The sequence below is a fragment of the Canis aureus genome, chromosome 29 (assembly GCF_053574225.1).
Source record: "Canis aureus isolate CA01 chromosome 29, VMU_Caureus_v.1.0, whole genome shotgun sequence".
Taxonomy (NCBI): Eukaryota; Metazoa; Chordata; class Mammalia; order Carnivora; family Canidae; genus Canis; species Canis aureus.
Window position 1 is genome coordinate 39,561,789 of NC_135639.1, and position 25,874 is coordinate 39,587,662.

Genomic DNA, 25,874 nt, shown 5'->3' on the forward strand with positions numbered 1-25,874 from the left:
ATTATGTATATGTGTGACCTGCAGTGCAGTTTTATTTAACTTCATTTCATAGGTGAGAAAACAAATAACTTGCCCTCACCTTTAGCTTTCCCAAGGCTTCCTTAAACCCTGTAGCTTGTTTCTATCCTGTAATTATCCTCCATAGGGAGGTGAGTTAGTGAGAATTTAGCATGATGGTTTATATCAAGTATCCTGAGGTTTAGTGTCAATTCTGTTGAAGAAAATTTGTAACCTAGATGTTAATGATGTCAAGTAACCCTTTATTTCAACACAACCAAGAAAATGAGTTGGCCAGTTGGGGCAGACAAAAATGCTAAGAATAACTTTCACTTTATATCCAGAAAAATGCTTTTAAATAGAAACACTGTGTTTACACTTCGGTTCTATTTTCACCCTTTATTGGAAATACAAGGCAACATTACAGTTTCAGATCATTAAATAAATGTGGGGATACGGTATAGACAACAATCATGACCTGAATCCTCTAAGTAGTTTTTCAGTTCAGAGGGGGTAGGGAAGAACCACATTACTCAGCCACCAGAGGAGTTTGGGCTTCCACTCTGGCTAGCAGGATGCCAGTCCTGGTCAACCACACGTGATCTTTACCACAGCAAACTGGAATCTCCGATTTTTCAAACTAATTGTAGGAAGAGAGAGCAACTCCAGACTGACATATACATTGATCTGGATGACTACTAAAGTGTCCTCCACTCATAAGTTGGCGAAATCTTCAGAGTGACTGTTGGAGTAAGGAGCCTTTCATGTGCTCCCAGTTGTTATATAGTGCATAGAGGCTGGTAAGCGTTAGTCCTGCTAGCCCACCTCGTGCTACCCCTCGTAGACCACCTGGAAAAGAGTAGGAGGGGGAGAAACAGCCTTGTATTGCATAGTGTCCTAGCATCAAAGGATTAAGTAACATTATCACGAAATTAAGACATAATTCATGTTTATCAATATTCCACCTCAAACAGATTAAGTCCTAAAAATAATACAAGAAACCAAGAGAGGTTCAAGAGATTCCCTTAAATCACTTGTTTAATACATATATTGTATTCTCATTCACAATCTTTTCGCTTTTAATTTAATAATTTATAGCTAAGATCATAAGCATTAATAATTTCTTGATTTTTCTCCATCTCACTTGTTCCTACAATAATTCAGACAAGATCTTATGCATATTATTATTGAAGTCCCAAACAGATGAATAATTTCCTGCCAGTCCTACTGTTTAGGACCTCATAGGCACTGCAAATTGATTCAGGGCTATAATATAAACAAGGTGACACCCTCTTTGGAAACAATATTAACCTTTGGACTCTGGACAGGTCCTCTATTAACTTTGAAGACTCAAGAAGTAGTGGTGATAAGATAGCTATAATCAAATTTTTGTGTTAAGTGCTGATAAAGGACCACCTGTCCCCACCCTCCTCCCTGTCCATTCCTACACTGACACATCTGCCAATCTAGTATAACTAATGAGAAACAAGGCACACAGCTTCATCATCCTCACTGAAAAACATTGAAAGATTAAACTTTGAACAAGTTTTTCATGTGACAAACAAGTAGCAATATATATTTCACCTGAAACGTAAAAACAAAAATGTTTTAATCAGTTACCTGAAAATCCCCGGAGTCTACCAAGAGGACTAAGGGGTACCCAAATAAGCTTTTAGGAAATAACTCAATGTTCTTATGGTTTCACAAACGAGTAGATACCATAAACCTCAGGGAGTCTATACCTATGGAATAGTCATTCCAAGTTACATATTTGTTAGGAAGGCAAAGTTGGAATGGAGCTGTGGTCCAGTGATTACCTTACCAGAGGCCCTTTGGCTACAAACCAGGAAACTCTGTGAAATTCAGTAACACTGCCAAGTTAGAACACTTCAGACTACCATTTCTGCAATGAATGTCCTGTCCTGCCAGATGGCTTCAGCTGATTAAAAAGCCACCCCCTCCAGGAGCCTCTCTGGTCTGAAGAGGTCTGATAGCTGACCTGCGTAGGTTTTCACCATGAAGTGCCCTAATTATCTCTCTCAAACAGACTGAAACAGAAACTGCAGGCATCACTTATAAACATCATCAAATATGTGGGAAGCAGGAATCAGAAAAAAATTCAATGAAGATTTCTCCTTGAAGCCCATATCATCTCTATATCATCTTGCTACATTTAGACCAAGTATAGCAGTTGACTTTGCAACTGTATCCAATGAGGTTGAAAAATTCAACCTTAGTTAAAACAGTCTGCCCAATAATGACTTCCCTCTCATGTCTTTAGTAAATCAACAAAAAGTTCTAGGGACTAAAGGTGAATTATAATTAGACCAAATTACTAAGATGAAAAAAACAAACTATGAAGTACAGGAGAATAACTACTACTTGCAACAGCATCAACATGCTGCTTTAGATCTAAACTGAGTATAATGAGGGCTCTTTCAAGCAGGTTACAAACATACAGTACTCCATTCTGACTCAACAAAAAACGAAAGGTGGCCTCACTGCTGTTTATTAGCAGAAAAATGATGGAGGGCAGGTACCTGGAAGCGCACTACATTTGCAGATGTTTTCCTGGGACCAAAATTCAACTTCAGATGAACTCCCCTGGATCTACAGAGCTCTGAACTCTGCACACTGGTCTGGAAATACCGGCAAACTGTTCCTTACACTTGGCCCTTTGCTTTGAGTGTGCCTAAGAACATGGTTTCTCTTTAGCCACTTTTTTGAAAGACTCCTATTAGTTCTCAGCTATCAAATAACAAGCCTCCTTGGGCAGGTGCACTAGGGGTAACAATGAAACAGAATTGCAAGACTCAGATTTTTGGGACACCAGTGGCATTTTAAGTGTCCCTTAACAACAATTTGTCTCCTAGAAAGCTTTCTACTTTCTGACCAAAATGAAACCAACTTAATTCAAACAAGTCACTTCTTTGAAGGTTGGACAACAGTTATTTGCAGCAAGCAGACACTAAACATTGGCAGTGCTTGATTTACTAAGCACAGCTAATCCTGATTTAAGCGTAGCCTCTTATCACATACCAAGCCAGGTTTTAGTTGTAACTTTCCATTAATTCCAGCATTTTCTAACTTATTCTATTAAACGTTTGAAGGCCTTGGCTTTAGACTTTCTGTAAAGAACTTCTGCCCAACTAAGCACAGGAAGTTGACAGCAAATATTCTTGCTTTGAACAAAGTAACCAAATAAGGTCAATGGTCAATCTCTATAAAGGAAAACAAACACCAGACATGTGTTTCAGTTTTACCTTCTATCTTTTGGTCCTTACACAACTCTTGCCAGAAAGGGCAAATCTTCTGATCATAGGAAGATGAGGCCCAGAATACTAAAGTACCTTGTTTGTGGGGGTATAGAGCTGGACAGTGGCAGAGCTAATACACTGAACTGACAATTACTTTAGAGCTGGGGAACCAGCAAATTTTTCTTAGAATGGCCAGAAAGTAAATATTTTAGACTTTCAGGTCCCAAAAGCTATTATGTAGGTATTTACATAACCACTTGAAATGTAATTACAGTTGACCCTTGAACAATGAGTGGGGTTACAGGATGCCACCCCACCCCCTGCACAGTCAAAAATCCATGTACAACTTCTGACTCTCCAAAAACTTCACTAATAGCCTACTGTTGACTGGAAGCCTTACTGAAAACATATATAGTTGATAAACACATATTTCATACCTTGTATGTACTGTATTATATATTGTATTCTTAGAATGAAGCAGAAAGGATCACTAAGAAAATCATAAGAGAAAATACAAAATCAGTACTGTACTGATTGAAGAAAAATTATATATAAGTTGACCCATGCAGTTCAACTTCACGTTGTTCAAGGGTCAACCATTTTTAAAAATATAAAACATTCTCAGCCTCCGGATAGTGGATAGGCATCTGGCCAGCAGATGATGCTGGCCCCTCCAGCCTTACCTACAACACTGACATGGCTACTACTAAATACTATAAAAAATTTTTTTTATCATTTTTGACAACACAGTACAGTAGCATCAAGTATAATGGCATCATGCTACTATCACCTCCATCCATCTCCAGAGAACATTTTTCATCTTGCAAACTGAAACTATGTACCCATTAAATAGTAACTCCTCACTCCTCTCTTCTAATGCCTAATTGATACATAGGTTTTTGCTCACTTTAAATTTTATTTTATTATAGTCCATATGAAAAATTTCAAGTCAAAATAGTACCAAGATTTTAGTGATGAACAATGTAGTACACACACCATCTTCACCTTAATTCCTAGTTCCCAAAGGCAACCATTTCATTCTTTGCTTTTTACCTTCATGTTTCTAAATAACACAACTACTTTGCTAGTTCTCGATTTTTCAATCTTTTTATCTACTGACTTCCTACCAGGAAAACTGTTAAGCCTTGTAAAAATTACATAAAATGTGCTTATGGTGGGATGTAAGTAACTTACTTTATGTAAGTTATCTCATTTACAAGTCTGTGAAGGGAATATACCCTTGTGTAACAAATTCAGACAAGTTCTTCTCTGCACATGTAGCTGTTTAGGGATCTAATGCTAGTCAAGTCAAACCCAGTCTGACTCCAAAGCCCTTTGTTTTTTACACCACATTTAACTGCCTCCAGGATAGATAGATAAATCTATTGAAAGGGGTAATAACAGTTGATCTAGGCCTTATAGAAGGACTGGATTTCAAATTTATGTGTTTGGTCATATGATATATGCAAGGAAGGTATGGGAAAAGTCTGAAAATGTAGGCTAGGATTAGAGCATGGAAGGCTAGGATGAGAAATTTAAGTTGAAAAGCAGTATGTCATCATCAAAAGTTTTTGGACAGGGAGTATTAGAATTAGTACCATACTTGAGGAAGATTAAGCCAGAAATAGTGATTAGACAAGACATACTGAAGGTAGAAGTCTAAAGTCAAAATGGTCAATGAAAAATAAAAATACTTTATAGTATAGAAGTAGGTACAGAAGTTCATGGATGATGAAATGAGGGGATGGTGAGAGAAAGTGGGTTATCAATGGCAACTGGAACACTACAAGATGCTGTTTCCTGCTTCCCTTCCACCACCCCCCCCTTCACTTTCTCTGTTACAGAGTGGAAGCAGTATGTGTGACTCTTAGCAGCAGAGCAGCTGCCTTTCGGGCTTCCCATGGTGAGGGAGTCCCTCCCACCACCACCAGTCCCTCCCCAGCAATCCCAGTTCTCTTGTACAAGACTACACTTATTAAATTTTCTCAATAGTTTTTGACTCCCCACATTACTATCGTTTTAGGACTTTTTTTCTTCTTCTCATCAGATTCTTAGTCATTTTGGAGGTTGCTTTCCTGTGGTGGTATGGTAGCCCAGTCCCCTTTGAGAATCTTAGGCAAGTTTAAGAGGGTTTATCAACACTGACTTAACATCTCCCATGAAAACTCTGGACCCAGAACAGTGAAAGTTTACCTGATAATTATGATCAACAATTTAAGGCTTGTAAGTAAATGGAAATGCTAATATTTAGAATATAAGAATCAAAGTCCAGTGAAGTCAGATTCTTTCAGTGGCCTATGAAGCTGCTCTATTTTCTATATGATTTAGTCCCTTGCCACTTTTACGATAACTCCAGAGTCTACTGCTCTCCACCCCGCAGTCCCCCCCCCCCCCCACCCCGGCCGCCTTTTAATCCCCATGGGACTTTGTTGTTAGCCTTTACCTAAATCACTCTTTCCAGACAGCCATCTCACATGCTCCCTCATCTTTGTTCAAATATGCCCTCTCCTTGAAGCCAGTCTTAAACTTTGGTGCATACAGTTTTGTGTGTATGCCTTAGTTTGCTGGAGGATAAATTGCTGAAAGATTACTTCAGCAAAGGATCTACATATTCAAAATACTAATACTAATGCCAGTTGTTTGCTTCCCTTTGCCAATATTAAGTATCACCTACCATCACTTTAAGTTTTTATTTTAGCCACCTGATGCTCATCACAAGTGCACTCCTTACTCCTATTTCAACGCATCCGCCCACCCAACTCCCCTATGGTGACCATCAGTTAGTTACTTGTCATCACTTTTTTTAAAGGCAGTTGGTGAAAAATATTAACTTAATGTTTTATTTTGCTTTGCCCTGGTTGCTTGGGACACCGAATAGCTTCTATTGGTTAGTAGTTTGTATTTTTCCCTGAAGCGCTCTGTCAATCCTTACTCTGTTTTTTTTTATTGGACTGTTGGTTTAAGTGATCTGTCAAAATGTTCTGTATATTACAGCAGCTAACCCTCTGCCTATTATATGTGTATTTTAATTTACTGGAAGAATATTGCTGCCACTAATAGAAAGTCATCAAGAAAGTCTTTGTTTAATTTTGTTAGGCCTGGCACTCATTGATAAAAGTACCTCTTTTAACAATAACCCTGATAATATTTGCTTAATATGAAGAAATGTATTTGAATATCCTTTAATTTTATTTAGTCTGCTTCTCTAATACAATCTTCAAAGTTTAATTTTGAAGGCCTGGCACTCATTGATAAAAGTACCCCTTTTAACAATAACCCTGATAATATTTGCTTAATATGAAGAAATGTATTTGAATATCCTTAATTTTATTTAGTCTGCTTCTCTAATACAATCTTATGGAAGGCACAGAATGAACAGGTCAGGGATTTTTTGTGAGGGGAGAAAAGGGTGCCCATATCTTTTAGTCTCTGATGCCTTGTTCCTGATTTCAGATAAGTGACCAAGCCAAGCCTTTTAAACATTAGTCCTAAGCTTATGAACAATAGCAAAACTACAGCTGTTCCTCTTCTGGTAGAATACTGGTCAATATTTTTTTTCCAAGGTTTTATTTACTTATTTGAGAGAGAGAGAGCACGAGCAAGGGGGAAGGGCAGAGGGAGAAGCAGATCCTTGCTGAGCAAGGAGTCTAAGAGGAAGCTCAATCCCAAGACCCTGAGATCACGACTGAGCCTAAGGCAGGCATCTAATGGACGGAGCCATCCAGGCGCCCCAATATGGATCATTATTAAACAGATTTTCATATGCCATAGAAAATCTAATAATGACATTTCATACCCTTTGAAAAATATTTACATAAATTCATTAAATAAACAGATATGAACTAAAATCACTCAAGAGAATTATTCATTTAAATTAGTCTCTAAGCTTTTAGTTTGATAACTACCCATTTTCTCATGTGTTTTTCCTCATGAGTTTTCTTTCCACTAAAGGAGCTCCATACCTAAGTTGAGTTATACTACTTTAACCTTTTTAATTTTCATTTCTGTTGTCGAAGAATACATTGGGGGTTGGAAATGTTTTATGTCAGCAAGAATCAGCTATTCCCTAAATGTAAACTTCTGTCCTTAAGAGTCTATGCTGGCTCTAGACCAAGAGTGCCTCAACTCTTTTCCAAATCCCTGAATCTAGAAGTTGAAGTTGTATTTGTATTCCTATCACACAAAATTTGTAATTCTGTACTTATTAAATTCATTCTAAACCAGAAATCAACAAGACTCCTCTGTAGACTGATTTCAATGTGTTGAGCTAAATTTAAATTGTTCAGCCAGAAACTATGAGCCGACGTTGGAATTCTTGGTCAGCAGATTATTAACTTCCTCTATGTTTCACACTGTAATGGAAAATGAAATCTGCAGTCACCTGACATAGAATTATGGATATTCTTTTTTTGCTTCTTCTCTTCTGAACCAAGACCTTTCTCTTTTATAATTTATGCAGGAGGTGTCTCAGCCTGTGTCATAAATGCTATTACTGCAAGGAAGTCCTTGACACAGAAAGCTAGGCTCCCATTTCCTCCAAAATCAAGAATTCAGCCTTTTCCTTTCCCTTTTAAATATGTATAATATGTTCTAAGATGAATAATTCAGTACATTCTTATATTCAAGCCTGCCTAGAGCTTGGGAAATCCCACAGTGGCTTACCCTGAATAAGACCGGGACTTTCCAACCCCTAATGTATTCTTTGAACTGGAGCTTTAGTGCCCATGTACTGGTACAGAAACAGCTCCCACTCAGCCCTAGCCATATGTCAACTTGAATAATGTAAGCTTTTTGTCTTCCATTTATTCAAAAGAAGCTGGAATTCCAGATTTCTATGTGAAATCTCTTGTTTTTTAAATATTAATTTGATCTTTTTAAACACAGGTTGGGCCAAGTAAACTCTTGCTAAATGCACCCTTGTGCTGCCAATTAAAGTTTTAAATTCTTTTGTCTGATCCTAAAGATCTTCAACTTGAAGTATTTTTAGATTTTTTAAGAAAGTTTTTCTAGCTAAGGTAACATCTTCATAGACATAAAAGGCATTTATCGTCTCAATCTACCTGGAGCTCTGTTTATTTGAGTACATACATGTGCATGTGGTGCAAGAAATACTGTGAACTCTTAGGAATAAAATTCCAAATATGATCCATTTTCTTCTTTTTTAAAAAGATTTACAAATTTATTTATTTTGAAGGAAGAGAGAGGGGTGGTGGACTTGATCACATGACACTGAAATCACGACTTGAGCCAAAACCAAGAGTAGGATGCTCAACCAACTGAATACCCAGGAACCCTCAATCCATTTTCAATATAGGAAAAAAAACCCCTCACTCTCAGATGTATCAGGAAATCTTGGATTTCATGATCCCACTGAAGCTTTTCTTTCTTCTATTAAAAATGAAGCAAAAGTGCTACCTGATATTTGTGGTGGAGGAATTTCCAAAAAACAAAATTACTCCATTAATCATTTCTAATGCATAGTAAAACAATGAAACAAATGTAATTTTCAGAGGTATAAGTAGAGTACATATGTAGCTTAAGCTATTTCAAGCAGAAATGTGATGAAAAACTTGGGCCTATCACCAGTTATGTGACCTTTTGAAAAGTCCTCTTAATACTGCATTCATCTATAAAATTGGGGTGTGATGATGATGACTTCACAGTTTTAAGTAAGTTACATTAAGTGCTTATAGCTGAGGGCATAATCATAATGCAGTGAATGTTAATTTCTTTTCCATCTTAGAGGAGAATTTGGTATTTGATCTCCAGTCAGGTCATTTTGGTTCAACTCTTACGGTTCTGTTTATTTTTTCAAAGTTGAAAGGTATTTAGTTCACCCATGTTCACAGGAGCATTATTCAAAGTAGTCAAAGGTGGAAGCAATCCAAATATCCACTGACAGATGAATGGATAAATAAAATGTAGATATGTACAAGGGAGTTTTTATTCAGCCTTGAAAAGGAAATTCTGAAACATGCTACAACATGAACTTGAGGATAGTATGCTAAACGAAACAAGCCAGTCATAAGAAGACCAAATATTGTACGATTCTGCTTATATGAGGTACCCTAAAGTACCTAAGAGTTTAAATTCATAGTTAGAAAATAAAAAGGAAGGGGAAAATTGTTTAATGGATACACAGTTTTAGTTTTCAAGATGAAGAGATGTTCTGGAGTTAGATGGTGGTGATATTCCACAATAATGTAAATACACTTAATATTACTGAATGTACACTTAATAAAAAAACAAATAAAAACCCAAACCCAGGGGATCTCTAGGTGGTTCAGCAGTTTAGCACTTGCCTTTGGCCCAGGGTGTGATCCTAGAGTCCCAGGATCTAGCCCCACATCGGGCTCCCTGCATGGAGCCTGCTTCTTCCTCTGCCTGTGTCTCTGCCTCTCATGAATAAATAAAATCTTAAAAAAAAAAGAAAAATACAAAACAACCAGGAGTTTTGTTCAGCTCTCCATTATACTGCAAAAAATGTGTCAAGTATCCTTTGAAAACTGTGGCTACTTAGTTTTAAAACTACTGAGAGCTCCTCTTCACTCAGTAGTACCTACCTGTACATTTATACAACATGCCTGTCATGGTTCCAGCTGCTACTGTGTTAAGGTCATCTTCTGCACCTCGTGTTTTCTCAATGATGACACCAAATGCACTATAGAGCAAAGCTAAAGGGGAAATGGAACTGATCAGTAATAAAAAAGTGATTAAAAGTCAGTATAGCAATTATGTTTAGATAAATATATCTTACAGACATTCTACAAGCATTCAAAGATATATAAAGAATGACTACTGGAACACTATTTGTAATTGCAAAAGCCTGGCACCAAATCAAATGCCCATCAAAGGGTATAGACCAAGAAGTGGACTTTCCATATACTGGAACACTACACACTCCAAAGAAAAAGCAGGAAAAACCGTATCACTAGCATGTAAAAGCAGGCACATGTGTGTACAACTGGGGATATGCAAAGAAATTCTGTGGAAAGCTTCAGAAGCAACAAGAATAGTAGCTACTAATAAAAAGTCCCGCTGGGGAGTCCCAGGAAAAATATTTTTAATGTTCACTTATATCTTATTCATAACAGCTATATACTTTGGATTTAGAAACTAAGACACACGCATTTCTATTTTAACAAAGATGTTAACTTAAAAAAATTTGAGGTTTGGTTCCCTCACATGTAAAAAACTATTAACACTAGCATGATATAGTTGTAACAAAATCATCCCCCAAACTACCTTTCTCCTATTCCTGTAAAGATTCCGATTAATCCTTTTATCATTTCTCAAAATTATGCCATTATTTGACCCTTCAATATTACACCAAACTGCCTTACAACACCTCTGTTGTGATATTCTTATACTTCTGTAAAGGCTCTTCTTGCCATTTCAACTTCTTTAACTGAAACTGAACTTGAGCAAAACATTGTGATTGATCATATGATACTAGGAACACACAAGGTAATTGGTCAGCATCTCAGTTCACTCAGGAAGAGAGTTTCCTGGAACATGAGATTTGCAATGCTAAAACAAAGACAGTCCCCTGGGCAGACCAGGATGGCAGATTACTCTAGTTACATAAGCAACCAAACAGAAACAAAGAAGGGTGACTGTATATGAGCAGCACATTGAAGCAGTCATTTCCTAGAATCTCAAATGTCAATTTGACTTCATGGTGTGAAAATGTACTGCTTCCAAATCCCATGACAAAGCTAGGGTATTATTCTTTCACAACAGACGCCTTTTCTATGTTTTTTCAATGAGATGATTACATTTTCCTTTAGTTAATCTGCCACAATTAAAAGATTTTCAGACTTTCAACTAAGTTACAAAGACATTCTTGGCTGTTACAGTATAAATACCACTGGTACATTTATTATAAGCTATGAGTAACCAAAAGAGTCAATCATTTATAAACAACATAATATGAAAGAATTTGGTCCTAAGTCCTACTAACTTACCCTTTGCTTAGAACAACAAATGTTTTCATTATCTACAAAGGTCCTATTATAACTCTGGAAATAGGGTCTGAGAAATCTACTGAAGTAAATAGAATGCTGAATGGGCTATTAGGAAACTAGAGCAAGAGGGATGAATTAATCTACCGTATCTTACTACAGGACCCTGAACCTTTCTTAACATAAAGAGGCACTGGACTTAGATCTAAGTTACCTGGATTTCATATCTACTTAAAACATGATTTGGTATCTTGCTTGGACAGGGGAGTATATAATATTTAAAAAGACTTAAAACATTGAGAAAAGGCTTTAACATCTGGAATTACTTTATGTTGTTCATGGTCTTTTCCTAAGTATTGTCTACACTACTCATCAGAGTAGATTTAAATAAAATGTTTAATATCCTAGGGCCAGAACTTTGGTTGACCAAATTGTTCATGATACATACACATTCTTTTGTTGCATTAATGATTTATTAAGTGAGATCTCTACTTACCTAGAGAACCTAGAGTATTAGCCCAAAGTGCCCCTTGCCTAGTCACCATGTTCAAAATCCTACCAGGGCAGAGAGAGAAAGAATTTGTACTTAGAATTACCATTTCTCTAGTAATTTGAAAAACCATTACTGTAGCTATTTATAATGTATAAAGCCAATACCCGAAGTTTTCTTAATTTATTTTTATTTTTTTAATTTATTTATTTTTAAAAAGATTTATTGATTTATTTTAGAAAGAAAGAGAACACGAGCAGAGACCCGATGGAGAGAAGCAGACACCCCGCTGAGTGCACAGCCTGAGGCAGGACTTGGTATCAGGACCCCCAGATCATGACCTGAACTAAAATCAAGAGTCAGATGTCCAATCGAATGAGCAACCCAGGCACCCCCTGAAGTTTTCTTAATTTTAAGACTTACCTTAGTATCTCCTCAGAATTTAGTAAGGATGACTTTTACTGTATATAAATATAAATGAAGGTTAAACCTCTAACATTTTTGGGCAGTAAGGAAAGTTCTTATTATTAAATATAAATCAAATACACAAAGGATTTGACAGCCTAGAATGTGTTTTACTAAAAAAAAAGTTTATAGTAATTGATTTACATAAAAGAAGTAACATAGAGGTGCATGGGTGGCTTAGTCAGTTAAAGTATCAAGTCATGGTCCCAGTGTCCTGAGATTGAGCCCCACATTGGGTTCCCTGCTCAGTGGGGAGCCTGCTTCTCCCTCTCCCACTGCTGTTCCCCCTGCTTGTGCTGTCAAATAAATAAAATCTTAAAAAAAAAAAAAAAAAAAGCAGAAATAAGGGGAAATACTCAAAGAGAAGGAAAAAGCTGTCTCAGTAGAATACACACAGAAAACATACTATGTCTGCTCCCTGACTAGAACCAAGCGGCCAGAGTGAACGCTCAGCATACTCTCAAGGAAGCATAGTTCTGCCTTGTACCAGTGCCAGGCGCCACCAAAACAGTGACAGAGGCAACTGGAGGAAGAAGACATTCCTCTCCCAGCAGTGTAACACCATCACAGGAATGGGTCTATCCGGACAGCTGACTACTGCTGGAAATTATGTAATTCCAGTAACAAAGTGAAAAAACTCATTTAATGCAATTAAAAAACTCATGTAATGTCCAAATAACAAAAATTTCTATTTATCTCTAAAAAGCTGTTTAAAAATTAGTAATGAAGTATATTGTTTCTAACTAATTGTTACATATTTACTAACTTATTTTAAGTTCAGTATACTGTCATTTGTAACAAGTTTTTAAAACTATTACTTTTATTATACCGCTGGAAGCACTGCAAGTTAGTGAAATTGTCTGGGATATGATTGGGAAATATATCTCCACTTACTGAGCCCCTATTTAGCTACCTTAATCACCTCTCAACAACCCTTCAGTGTAGAAAAAAAACTTACCTAAAATCACAAAACAGTAAGTAAGAAACTAGGCTTTGAAGCTACTAGATCTGACTGGCCCCAAACCTTACTTTCTTTCCATTTTTTTAGAGGCTGCCTCCTACTTTATTCATTTTATTTTTCAAAGATTTTATTTATTTATTTGAGAGAGCATAAGAGGGGCAGGGTGGGGGGCAGGCAAAGAGAGAGGGAGAAGCAGACTCCTCATTGAACAGGGAGTTTGACACAGGGCTCAATCCCAGGAAGCTGGGATTATAAACTGAGCCAAAGGCGGACCTTAACCAATTGAGCCACCTATTACCCCGGTTGTCTCCTGTTTTAAATGCTTCCTATCCAATAAGATTAGAATGGTCATATAAAAAATTATATATATTTTAAGAATATATATTTTAGAAATCTTACCTAAAAAAATATAAATCAATTTTACTCTCTCTAAAACACTAATAATTATCACTTTTAAGCAACAAAGGTTGTCTTTTCTAGCATATCCTCCACTTTCAAATTGGTATTAAATGATGTGATGTTAGGGATTTGCTTTAAAGTAACATGCGAGCGGAGAATAAGATGGGGCACATTTGGTCCCAATCTTGGCCGACTGCTGAGGATGGGTTATGGTTCATGGGTCTTCACTGTACTATTCTGTCTACTTTTGTACATCTTCAAAATTCTGCATAACACAAAAAAGTAAAAAAAAGTACTGGAGTAAGGGACAAATTTTTTAAAAAGATTTTATTTATTTGAGAGAGAGAGAGAGACAACATGGGTGCACTTGAGAGCACAAGCAGGGGGAACGGCAAGCAGAGGGAGAGGGAAGAGCAGGGAGCCTGACAGGGGGATGGAAGGAAGGTGTTTCAATCCCAGGACGCTGGGATCATGACCTGAGCAGAAGGCAGATACTTCGGCTAAGTATCCCCATGCAGATGCTCTGGAGTAAGGGACAAGCATTAATAAAAATGTAAAAATATGCAAGGATCTGGCCTAGTAAAGCAAGATCCACATAGTAACAAGAATATGAAAAACTTGACAGGATTCCCAAGGTCTAATTTAGCAAACCTGCTGCCACCTGCTGGCTAAACTACATATAAAGATGATGACAGGGATGCCTGGGTGGCTCAGCGGTTGGGCTCCTGCGTTCCGCCCAGGGCGTGATCCTGGAGTCCCGGGATGGAGTCCCACACTGGGATCCCTACATGGAGCCTGTTTCTCTTTCTGCCTATATCTGCCCCCGTCTCTCTCTGTGTGTGTCTCTAATGAATAAATAAAATCTTTAAAAAAAAATGATGATGAGCCATTGTATAAATATATACTGTGTGACTTCACCCATATAAAGTGTAAAAACAGGGATCCCTGGGTGGCGCAGCGGTTTGGCGCCTGCCTTTGGTCCAGGGCGCGATCCTGGAGACCCGGGATCGAGTCCCACGTCGGGCTCCCGATGCATGGAGCCTGCTTCTCCCTCTGCCTGTGTCTCTGCCTCTCTCTCTCTCTGTGACTATCATGAATAAATAAATAAAATCTTTAAAAAAAAAAAAAAGTGTAAAAACATCCAAAACTAAACATCATATTATTTAGAGAATATCTACATGGACCAATCATGTTTATTTCTTGGGCAGGGTGAAGATGTCTACTTTCCTTCTCCACAAACTTCAATTTCCTAAGAGAAGACTCAGGGAACTATCCCTAAGTTCTAGGGACTCCGTGATAAATTTTTTTTAGCCTTCTCCTTTCAGAAACAGTGAGTGAAGTCAGTTAAGTAGTTCAATTCAAATGACAGCAGATCCAGTAATCACTCTTACATGCTTCTTTCTTTACTATCATGTCCTATGGTTTTGCACACCCTTGAACAATCTAACTAATGTATTAGCAATTCAACCACTAGAAAAGCAAGTCACAGAGACCTATAGAATGAAAAAGTAGAGAAGTTAGGTCGGGGAAGCAACAGCTAATTGAGGGACACTGACAAAAATCACTCCTTTTAAAATCTAAGCCTCAGTAACCTGACTCCTTAATTACTTTTATTTTAAGAAAAAAAAATCAATCAAAATGTATGTCAATACCCTAAACATTTGTAATCTCAAGGTTGTGCTCATCAAGCCAACAAAGTAGAGGTTAATATTGAAACATCACTACATCAGATGATTATAAGACTTACTGTACATTTCTTGGTTTGGACCAGGACATGTTCTGGGTTTCCTTCAATCCTAGCCGTAGACCGTTCATTGCTCCAAATGCAGCCCCTAGTGATTCACAGTAATGATTCAACCAAATAATACAGCTTTCCATTAAAAACCTGCACTTCGAATTCTTTTTAATTTTAGTAGGAGAAAATGAAAGATGTATATAATAATTATTTATAATTTTTTAAAAGATTTTATTTTTAAGTAATCTCTACACCCAACGTGGGGCTCAAACCTACAACCCCAAGATCAACTGTCACATGCTCAACGGACTGAGTCAGCCAGGTACCCCTAAATGATTTTTTAAAACTCTGGAACCAATATCTGAATTACTTTTGATTTTACACACTTTTGATTACTTGGATTGAGGACAGTGAAAAAAGTGATCATACCCACCTGTCATACAACATCCTCCAATGGTAAAGAAGGCCAGTTCAAATCTGCCCCGGGTTTTATTAGCTCCAGTGGGTAAAATAAACTCATCAGTATCCTAAAGGGGTAATAACAAAATCCAAGCTGAGCTCCCCTCAAGACCCAAGAGTTGCAAAGTGTTTTTTAATTTGTCAAACTAGTTTTTCACAAAAAGTAAAACCTTAAGTCAACTAAAACTCAATTACACTTGGTCAAATAAAATTAAGTTTCTACAACAATACTAACACCTAAATCAAAGTGAAATAAAATGTGCTACATATGTAGTTATACTCACTAGTTCTTAGGAGGCATTCTCATCAGAACTTTGCTTCTCAATATTAAGTTTGATAGATTCTACGGGTATGTAATTTGCCTTACTTAATGTTAAATATGAAACAACAGTGCAAGAATGTTTAGGAAGGACAGCTAAAGAAAAAGGTAAATGGAAAAGCATAAGAAGTAATAGTTTACTCAACTGAAACATAACTGTGGAAAAAGAAAACTTTCATTCTATAGCTATTTATTTATCAATCTGCTCAATTAAAAAAAAAGCAGAAACTACAGAAGTACAACAGTTTGGATTAATTATGCAAAAGCAAAATTACCTTCTTAATTCTCAACTGTTTGGGGGCGCATATATTCTTTTGATAATCTTAGAAAGCTATATAGTCTCTCTTTCCAGTAAATTTGATATTTACTGGAAACAGTAAATATGGTATGTGAACTATATATATCAGTAAATATGGCCATGAAGGCCACCCAAAAATCCTTAGTTGAAAATGCTACTGTAAGAGCACAATGATTGTTCTATAATACAATACACTCTTATAAAGAACACATTCAGTACACATTTGCCAAGCTTTCCATAAAAACTGGTTAAAATAAGCTAGAAGCACACATGGCTGGCAATTTGCTAACTAATAAACATCCCTTCACCAAATATAGAACTTTGGTAAACGCATTCCTGATTAGGAAAACTGTAGCTCTGCATTGGTTCTTGATTTCTAGCGTTTGCATACTTTCTCACCAAAAAGTCATAAATTTACTCAAAGCAAGCACATTTACTTTCATCACTCAGAAATGGTCTATTGGGCAATAATAAGCAAATTCTGAAGAGATCCCATATTATATTATATATAGTTTTGCAAATTTTGGATGCTTCCTAACTTTTTTTTAAAGATTTTATTTATTAAAAAAAAAAAAAAAGATTTTATTTATTTTAGAGAGAAAGGAGAAAGTGGGGGGAGGGGCAGAGGGAGGAGAGAGAGAGAAAATCTTCAGGAGACTCCCAGCTGAGCACGGAGTCGGTTGATCCCATGAAATCATGACCTGAGCCAAAACCAAGAATCAAAGGCTCAATGAACTGAGCCACGCAGGCACCCTGCTTCCTGACTTTTAAATTAATGACTTAGTTTTAAATTATGCTTCTGGCTTGAGGATTTTAGAAATGTTGTATTTGAATTAATGAGGTGTATAGTTTTTCAAACTAGAAATGGATCACTGACTTCAAAAGGAAATTGATTTCTTTTTAAAAAAGATTTTATTTATTTGACACAAAGAGAGAGAGAGAGAGAACAAGCAAGGGGAGTGAGTGAGTGGGAGAGGGAGAGGGAGAAGCAAGCTCCCCAGAGCAGGGATACCAATGTGGGACTCAATCCCAGAACCTCAGGATCATGACCTAAGCTGAAGGCAGATGCTTAATCAACTGAGCCACCCAGGGCTCACAAATAGGAAATTTTTAAAAATGATCAAGATGAATATTAATAAACACAAGTGCATGTACTTACTCTTTGCTAGGTTCAACCATAATAAAAGCACTACGAGGACTGAAGGCAAATGTACATCAACTGAAAACAATTTCATTAAAAAAAAAAAAAAGAAAACAATTTCATCGTTAGCTGTCATTAGGGCTTAATCCTTTATTTTTTGGCGTGGGCTTAATCTTAAATGCAATTAAAATGTACCCTCATTTTAAATTTTTTCTTAAGATTTTACTTATGTATTTGAGACAGAGACAGAGGGAGTGACAGCATGAACGGAGAGAGGGAGAAGCAGACCCCCATTGAGCAGGGAGCCTGACAGGGGGCTCAATTCCAGGATCCTGGGACCATGACCTGAGCTGAAGGCAGATGCTTTAACAACTGAGCCACCCAGGTGCCCCTAAAATGTACTGTTTCATATAACAAAAATTTGCAAAGATTTTTGAGGGAGCAGACACTGGCTAAATTAATCCTGGGGAGAAAACCTTCATAACACTATAGCTTTTGGTTTCTAACAAAAATATGATTAACAGCTTATTAACCAAATTTGAATTCTAAGAAATAAACACTTAGCAAGGTTGATCTTGAAGTATCCTTACACATCTAGGGAAGATACACTGTAAAGCTCACGTTAACAAACACTGTACAATGAAAAATTCTTATGTGCTGACACTGTAGGACACTAGTGTCACTAGAAGATCACCAATACCATTGTTTGCTACTATAGAAGAGAAATGCATCCAAGGATGGGCACCATTGTACTTGATAAAATAGTATGAAGGCTGAAATTATGTTAAATATTTATATTTCAACTGGATGACACTGGATGTTAGAAATATTCAAATTCATACTGTTGTTTATATTGGATGTTCATCTGGCCTAAAAAGTGGAAGATTTACTTAATATAATTTTTAATGTACCAGTGAGGATGCAAATATGGTGACAACACAAAACAACAGTAAGAGAAACCAAAGGGGTGTCTGGGCAGTGCAGTTAAACGTCTAACTCTTGGTTTTGCTCAGGTCACTATCTCATATCTCAAGAGTCCTGAGAATGAGCCCTGTGTCTGGTTCTGCACTCAGTATGGAGTCTGCTTGAGATTCTCTTTCTCCCTCAGCCCCTCCTGCTTATGCCCTCTCTCTCTCTTTAAAATAAACAAATCAAGAGAGAGAGAAACCACAAATAGTACCTTGGATAAAAGTTGTTGCCAAAAATTAGTATACAGTGAGCTCACAGGTAGTATTTAAGATGTCTTTGCCCTTCAAAAGTACGGAAAATTATTCCTCAAAGTACAACTCTGATTAAGGTAGTCTTTAAATTTAGACTTCCCATGGTTTTTTTTAACAATGAGATGAGAGAAACTTTTTAATTCTGAAGTCCCTTTTGCATTTGAATGGAAAAGGTTACCACAAATGTTTGTGCTTAAGCAGGAATCCTAATTTTTCTTTTCTTTTCTTTTTTTTAGGAATCCTAATTTTTTTAAAAACGCAGAGTTTTCTTTGATATCTAACCTTACCAGGCCTCACCTACCAATGTAGGGTCAAAATGTATCTTTATTTATTTTTTTAATTTTTAGTTTTTTAAAAATTTTATTTATTTATTCATGAGAGACCCAGAGAGAGACCTAGGCAGAGGGAGAAGCAGGCTTCATGCAGGGAGCCTGATGCGGGACTCCATCCAGGGACTCCAGGATCACGCCCTGGGCCAAAGGCAGGGACCAAAACCAGGGATCCCTCAAAATGTATTTTTAATGGAGCTACAGTACACCCTTTAAGCTTAAGATCAACATTTAAGCAAACATAGTTTCAAAATTTTGAGTAAAATACTAACGAGGTACTTTTGAAATAAATCAATAAACATACAGTGTAGATAACACTGACATTTGACAAACATTTGGCAAACATTTCCTGCAAAAACAAGTTTTATACAAGTCCTAAACAACTTGCCTTTATTGAAACACACTCAAGAAATGCAGGTAGTCAAATATTGTTAGTGATTCAACTTGAAACAAAAAGTCCTAACCATCACTCTTAAAAACAAAAAAACAAAAACAAAAAAACAACCAAAACCCCACTCAATTTACTGATATATAATTCACACATCATATAATTCACCTATTTAAAGTGCACAATTCAATAGTTTTTAGTATATTCAGAATTCTACAACAAAGACTATACTTTATCCCACAAAAAGAACCTGGTACCTGGGAGCAATAGTCAGTTCTCCATTTATCCCCTACCCTTGGCAGCTACTCATCAATCTGTTTTCTGTCTCATTCATTTGTCAATTCTGGACATTTCATATAAGTAGAATAATATAATATAGAGTCTTTTATGATTTGGTTTCTTTTATGTAGTAAGTTTACAAGGTTCACCCATGATGCAGCATGTATCATTACTTCATCCTTTTTTTACTGCTAAATATCTCACTGCACGAGAAGCCACATTTTGTTTATTCTTAAGTTGATAAGACATTTGGGTTGTGTCTACTTTTTGGCTCGTTAGAATAAACCTGATATGAACATTCATGTACAATTTGTTTTGTGGACATATGTTTCTAATTCTCTTGGGTATATCTCTGAGTAGAATTACTGGGTCATATGGTAACTCTATTTTTAATATTTTGAGAAACTGTCAGACTATTTCCAAAGCAGCTGTTTCAATTTACATTTCCACCAGCAGTGCATGAAGGTCCAATTTCCGCACGTCCTCACCAAAACCAGTTAGTGCGTGTTTCTGATTATTGCTGTACCAAGGGTGAAGTGGTATCTCACTTTGGTTTTGTAATTTGCATCTCCCTAGTAAGTGATGTTGAATGTCTTTTATGTGATTATCGAACATTACTGTATCTTTTTGGAGAGATGTCTATTCAAATCTTTTATCCGTTTTTAAATTGAGTTTTAAGAGTTTCCTAAAATATTATATATTCTTTTTTTTAAAGATAAGTTTTATTTATTCATGAGACAGAGAAAAAGAGGCAGAGACATAGACAGAGGGAGAAGCAGGTTCCCCATGGGGAAACTGATGTGGCACTCAATCTCAGAATCCTGGGGTCATGTCCTGACTCAAAGGCAGATGATCAACCACTGAGTCACCCAGGTATCCCCAAAATTAAATATTCTTTTTAAAAAGACTTTATTTATTTATTCATGAGAGACACAGAGAGAGAGAGAGGCAGAGACACAGGCAGAGGGAGAAGCAGGCTCCATGCAGGGAGCCTGACGTGGGGACTCAATACCGAGTCTCCAGGATCAGGCCCTGGGCCAAAGGCGGTGCTAAACCGCTGAGCCACCGGGCTGCCCAAATTAAATATTCTTGATGTAAGTCCTTATCAAATATGATTTATAATTATGTTCTCCCAATTTGTGGACTGTCTTTTCCTTTTCTTGACTTTGTAGTCTGCAGCAGAAAAGTTCTAAGTTTTTATTAAATCCAATTACTAATTATTTTTAATCACTTGTGCTTTTGGTGTCATATCTAAGAAATCAGCACCTAAATTAAAGTCACAAATATTTATACCTATAATTTTTTCTAAGAGTTCACAGTTTTGTAACTCTCATATTTATGTCTTTGACCCATTCTGAGTTAATATTTGAATATGATATGAGGCAGGGGTCTGAGTTCATTCTTTTGTGTACAGATTCAGTTGTCCCAACACAGTTTGTTGAAAAGACCATTTTCCCCCTACTTAACAGTCTTAGTACTTTCCTTGAAAACGGACTATAAATGTGAGAGCTTATTTCTGGGCCCCTAATTTTATATTGTTGATCAGTGGAGCTATCCTCATACTAGTACAATAATGTCTTAATTTTCGTAGATTATAAGGGAGAAGTGTGGAATTATTTTCAAGATTAGTGGTTATTCTGCATTCCTTGAATTTCCATATGAATTTTAGGGTCAGCCAGTCAATTTCTGGAAAGGAAATTGACTGACTTTTCTAGAAAGTCAGCTGAGATTTCTAAAGGAACTGTGCTGAACCTGCATAGAAATTTGTAGATTATTGTAATTTTAATAATATTCTCTACCCAAAAAATGCAACCTTCTGATTTTTCTATTTAAGTCTTCTTTCAGGTTTTTTCAATGTTTCATATTTTTCAGAGTATAACTTTTGTATTTCCTTGAATTTATTCCTAAATTTTTTATTCTTTTTGATGATGTTGTAAATCAAATTGTTTTTGTACTTTCATTTTTGTAGCGTCTATTATTACTGGTTAAAAAATAACTTGAGTATGTACATTGATCTTCTAACTTGAAGCTTTGTTGAAGTTATTATTTCTAATAGTATTTTGTGGTTTCTGTAAAAATTTTCTTTCTTCCTTTTTTTCCTAAAGATTTTATTTATTTATTTGAGAGAGTGCACACATGAGCACATGTAGGAGGAGCAGAGGGAGAGAGATAAGCAGACTCCACACTGATTATGGAGCCTGACACAGGGCTCAACTCAGGACCCTGAAGATCATGACCTGAGCCAAAGTCAAGAGTCGGAGGCTTAACTGACTGAGCACACTGAAAATTTTCTATAGATAAGACCATGCCATCTGCAAATATCTATCTAGTTTTACTTCTACTTTTATCAATCTGAATGCCGCTTCATTTTCTTGCCTAACTGCCCTGGGTAAAAAATACTGAACAGGGCAGCCCAGGTGGCTCAGCGGGTTTAGCGCTGCCTCCAGCCCAGGGCGTGATCCCGGAGACCCGGGATCGAGTCCCACATCGGGCTCCCTGCATGGAGCCTGCTTCTCCCTCTGCCTGTGTCTCTGCCTCTCTCTCTCTCTCTGTGTCTCTATGAATAAATAAATAAAATGTTTAAAAAAAAAATACTGAACAGAAATGAAGATAGTAGATAAGAGTCTTGTTCCTAATTACTGGTATTCAGTCTTTCATCATTACATTTGATGTTAGCTTTGGTTACTTTACAAATGCCATTTGTCAGTTTGAAGAAGTTTCCCTCTATTCCTAGCTTTTTTTTTTAAGATTTTATTTATTTATTCATGAGACATATATAGAGAGAGGCAGAGACATAGGCAGAGGGAGAAGCAGGCTCCATGTAGGAAGCCTGATGCAGGACTAGATCCTGGGACTCTGGGACCATGCCCTGGGCTGAAGCCAGGCACTAAACTGCTGAGCCACCCAGATGTCCCTATTCTTAGCTTAATGAATGTTTTTATCACAAAGGAACACTGAATTTAGTCAGATGTTTTTCTATGTCTATTGAGTTTCTTCTTTTATTCTTTCCTGATATAACTTAGCATGTTGATTTTCAGATGTTAAATTAATCTTGCATTCCTGAGATATCCAATACTCTTTGTAGTGTCTTGATCAGTTTAGTCTAATATCCTGTTGTTATAATTGAGCTTTAAAAAAACACTGCAATTTGCAACTTAACCTGCGCTGAATTACCATCTTCTCCAAATAACAAAAAAGAGAGGCTGAAGCAAATGTAAACCTTAAAATATAGGGAGCATCTGGGTGGTATAGTCAGTTAAGTTTCTGACTCTTGGTTTTGTTTTAAGATTTTATTTATTTATTCATGAGACAGAGAGAGAGAGAGAGAGAGAGAGAGGCAGAGACACAGGCAAAGGAAGAAGCAGGCTCCATGCCGGAGCCAGATGCGGGACTCGATCCCGGGACTCCAGGACCGTGCCCTGGGCCAAAGGCAGGCGCTAAACCGCTAAGCCACCCAGGGATCTCCAACTCTTGGTTTTGGCATAAGACATGATCTCAGGATCCTGGGATGGAGCCCCTTGTCAGGCTCTGCACTCAGTGAGGAGTCTGAGGTTCGCTCTCCTTCTGCCCCTCTCCCTTATATCTCAAATAAATAAATTCATAATCTAATAGAAAGATTAATAGTTTAATATATTATTATATGTAATATATTATATATCATAACATATTATTAGTTAATATTAATATATTAGATTAATAATCTAATATAAAGCAAAATGAATTTAAATAGAAATATACATTTTTTAAAGGTTATTTATTTATTTATTTATTCATAAGAGACACACAGAGAGAGGCAGAGAAACAGGAAGAGGGAGAAACAGGCTCCATGCAGGGTGCCCGATGAGGGACTCGATCCCAGGGCTCCAGGATCACACCCCGGGCTGAAGGCGGCACTAAACCGAAGAACCACCCAGGCTGCCCCAATACATGTTTTTTAACGTAAATATCTGGTTCAAGATTTCGTTAAGATTGCCAGATTTTACATTCTCATTTATAGAATTTAATTACTATTTATGTCACTATTTCCCACTTAAATAACTTACCATTAACAATTTTTTAGAACTTTGCAACTATACACTCCAATATTTTTATTGGGGTGCTTTTTTTTAAAAAAAAGATTTTATTTATTAGAGACAGAGAGAGAGAGAAAGAGAGAGAGAGAGAGAGGCAGAGACACAGGCAGAGGGAGAAGCAGGCTCCATGCAGGGAGCCCGATGTGGAACTCGATCCCGGGACTCCAGGATCATGCCCTGGGCCGAAGGGCGCTAAACCATTAAGCCACCAGGGCTGCCCTATTGGTGTGCTTTAAAAATTAGTTCCTGTTGTTTTAAAAAATAAACCTTTAATTTGTGCTCTGATCACAGAGATACAAAGCTATTGTTGCATGTCCTCCAACCCCCACAGACTTCCAGGGAATTTGAATAAGAGCTACTCCCCTTTTTGTTTCCCTTTCAAGCTCTCTTTTCCCCATTGTTGGGAGCCAGATATTAAAGACTGGACATTCAAAAGCAACTGTGCATAAAGGTAAAATAAAGTAATAACACAGGACCTGGAAAAGTGCAAGCTCAGAAAAGAACTAAGAAATACGCTGGTCCTTGGCACAAAGACATACCACATTAATAAAAAAAAACCTCAAAAGAGTAAACAAAAGTAATAATTAAAGAGCAAATCCTGGGGAATGTAGAACATCTTATTTCCAGAAGCACATTATTAGATTCAAATGTCAATTTTCAACAACAAAAACCACTAGGCATACAGAAAAATAGAAAAGTGTGACATCCAAAGGAAAAACAAAAAAATCAACAAAAACGTACCACCTGCATGTCCGGATGGTGGATCTACTAGGCAAAGACTTTAAAACAACTGTCTTAAAGATGGTTGAAGAACTAAAGAAGATATAGAGAATGTCAAAACAATGTATGAATAGAATGGAAAGGAAATATTAATAAAGAAAAAGAAAATCTAAAAAAACAAAAACCAAGCAAACAAACAAAAAAAAAAAACAAAAAAATTCTGGAGGTGAGAAGTACAGTAACTGAAAGATTCACTAGAGGGATTCATAGGCAGATTTAGGTAGGCGGAAAGAATTACCAAACTTCAAGACAGGACAATATAAACTACTGAGTCTTAGCAACAGGAAGAAAATGATTGAAAAATGGCAAACAGAACCTAAGGTACTGGTGAAATACCACAAACTTGAGTAACACAGACTGTGAGAGTCCCAGAAGAAGGAGAGAATGTTTGAAGAAATAATGGCTGAAAACTTGCGGAATTTGATGAAAGAGATGAATATGAACATCCAAGAAGCTCAATGAATATTCAAGATAAAATCAGATACTCACATTGAGACACATTAAAAGTAAAAATTTAAAAGCCTAAGAAAAAGAAAGAATCTTGAAAGCAGCAAGAAAGAAGCAATTTGTCACATATAAGAGATCCTCAATAAGACTATCAGATTTCTTGAGAGAGACAGTTTGGAGGCCACAAGGCAAGGTGCCAATACATTTAAAATGTTAAAAGAAAAAAACCTGTCAACCAAGAATGCTACATCCACCAAAACTGCCCTTCAAAAGTGAAGGAAATATTCAGACATTAGCAGATGCTGAGGAAGTTTGACTACTAGACCTGTCCTGCAAGATATGATCACAATTCAAACCCTTATGGAGAGAGAAAGATTTCAATAAAGGCAAATACATGGGCAATTATAAAAAGAGCACTACTGTAACTTTGGTTTCAAACTCTACATTTTCTTTTCCACAAAATTTTGGATATTAAAATATATAAAAGAATCATTAGGGAAAACCTGGGTGGCTCAGTGGCTGAGCATCTGCCTTTGGCTCAGGCATGATATTTGGGTCCTAGGACTGAGTTCCACTTTGGGATCCCTGCAGGGAGCCTGCTTCTCTCTCTGCCTATCTCTCTGTCTCTCTCATGAAGGGACAAATAAAATCTTAAGAAAAAAAAAAAAAAAGAATAGTTTATGTCTTGGGGCACACAATGTATAAAGATGTAAATCTATGAAATTAACAACTGAGAGAAGGGGTACACACTTGTTATAGAAGTAGTGTTTTTGTATGTTATTAAAGCTAAACTAGTAAAAATTCAAATTTAAGATTAGATCAAATTAGATTTAATTAGATTTTAAATTAGTTTTAAAATTTCAGGATATCCCT

At 36.7% G+C, this 25,874-nt stretch overlaps 1 protein-coding gene and 1 non-coding gene across 4 annotated transcripts in view; both read right to left on the bottom strand.

The window, feature by feature from the left end:
- Positions 1-381: 381 nt before the first annotated feature.
- The window catches only part of LOC144301476 (mitochondrial import inner membrane translocase subunit Tim23), a 33,480-nt gene continuing 7,987 nt past the window's right edge, over positions 382-25,874 (bottom strand). Inside the window, exons 3-7 of one of the 3 annotated variants that reach the window (XM_077878588.1) lie at positions 15,702-15,795; positions 15,281-15,365; positions 11,715-11,773; positions 9,818-9,928; positions 382-846 (exon numbers count right to left, since the gene is read on the bottom strand). In XM_077878588.1, coding sequence (XP_077734714.1) covers positions 731-846; positions 9,818-9,928; positions 11,715-11,773; positions 15,281-15,365; positions 15,702-15,795 — 465 coding nt within the window. In that variant the 3' untranslated portion in view covers positions 382-730. Of the gene's footprint in view, positions 3,745-9,180; positions 9,671-9,817; positions 9,929-11,714; positions 11,774-15,280; positions 15,366-15,701; positions 15,796-25,874 lie in introns of those variants that run through there. The other 2 variants (XM_077878589.1, XM_077878590.1) reach the window with 2 other exon arrangements.
- Positions 12,580-12,778, bottom strand: LOC144301523 (small nucleolar RNA SNORA74). Its single transcript, XR_013368333.1, has one exon. It is a non-coding gene; the product is annotated as a small nucleolar RNA SNORA74 (small nucleolar RNA).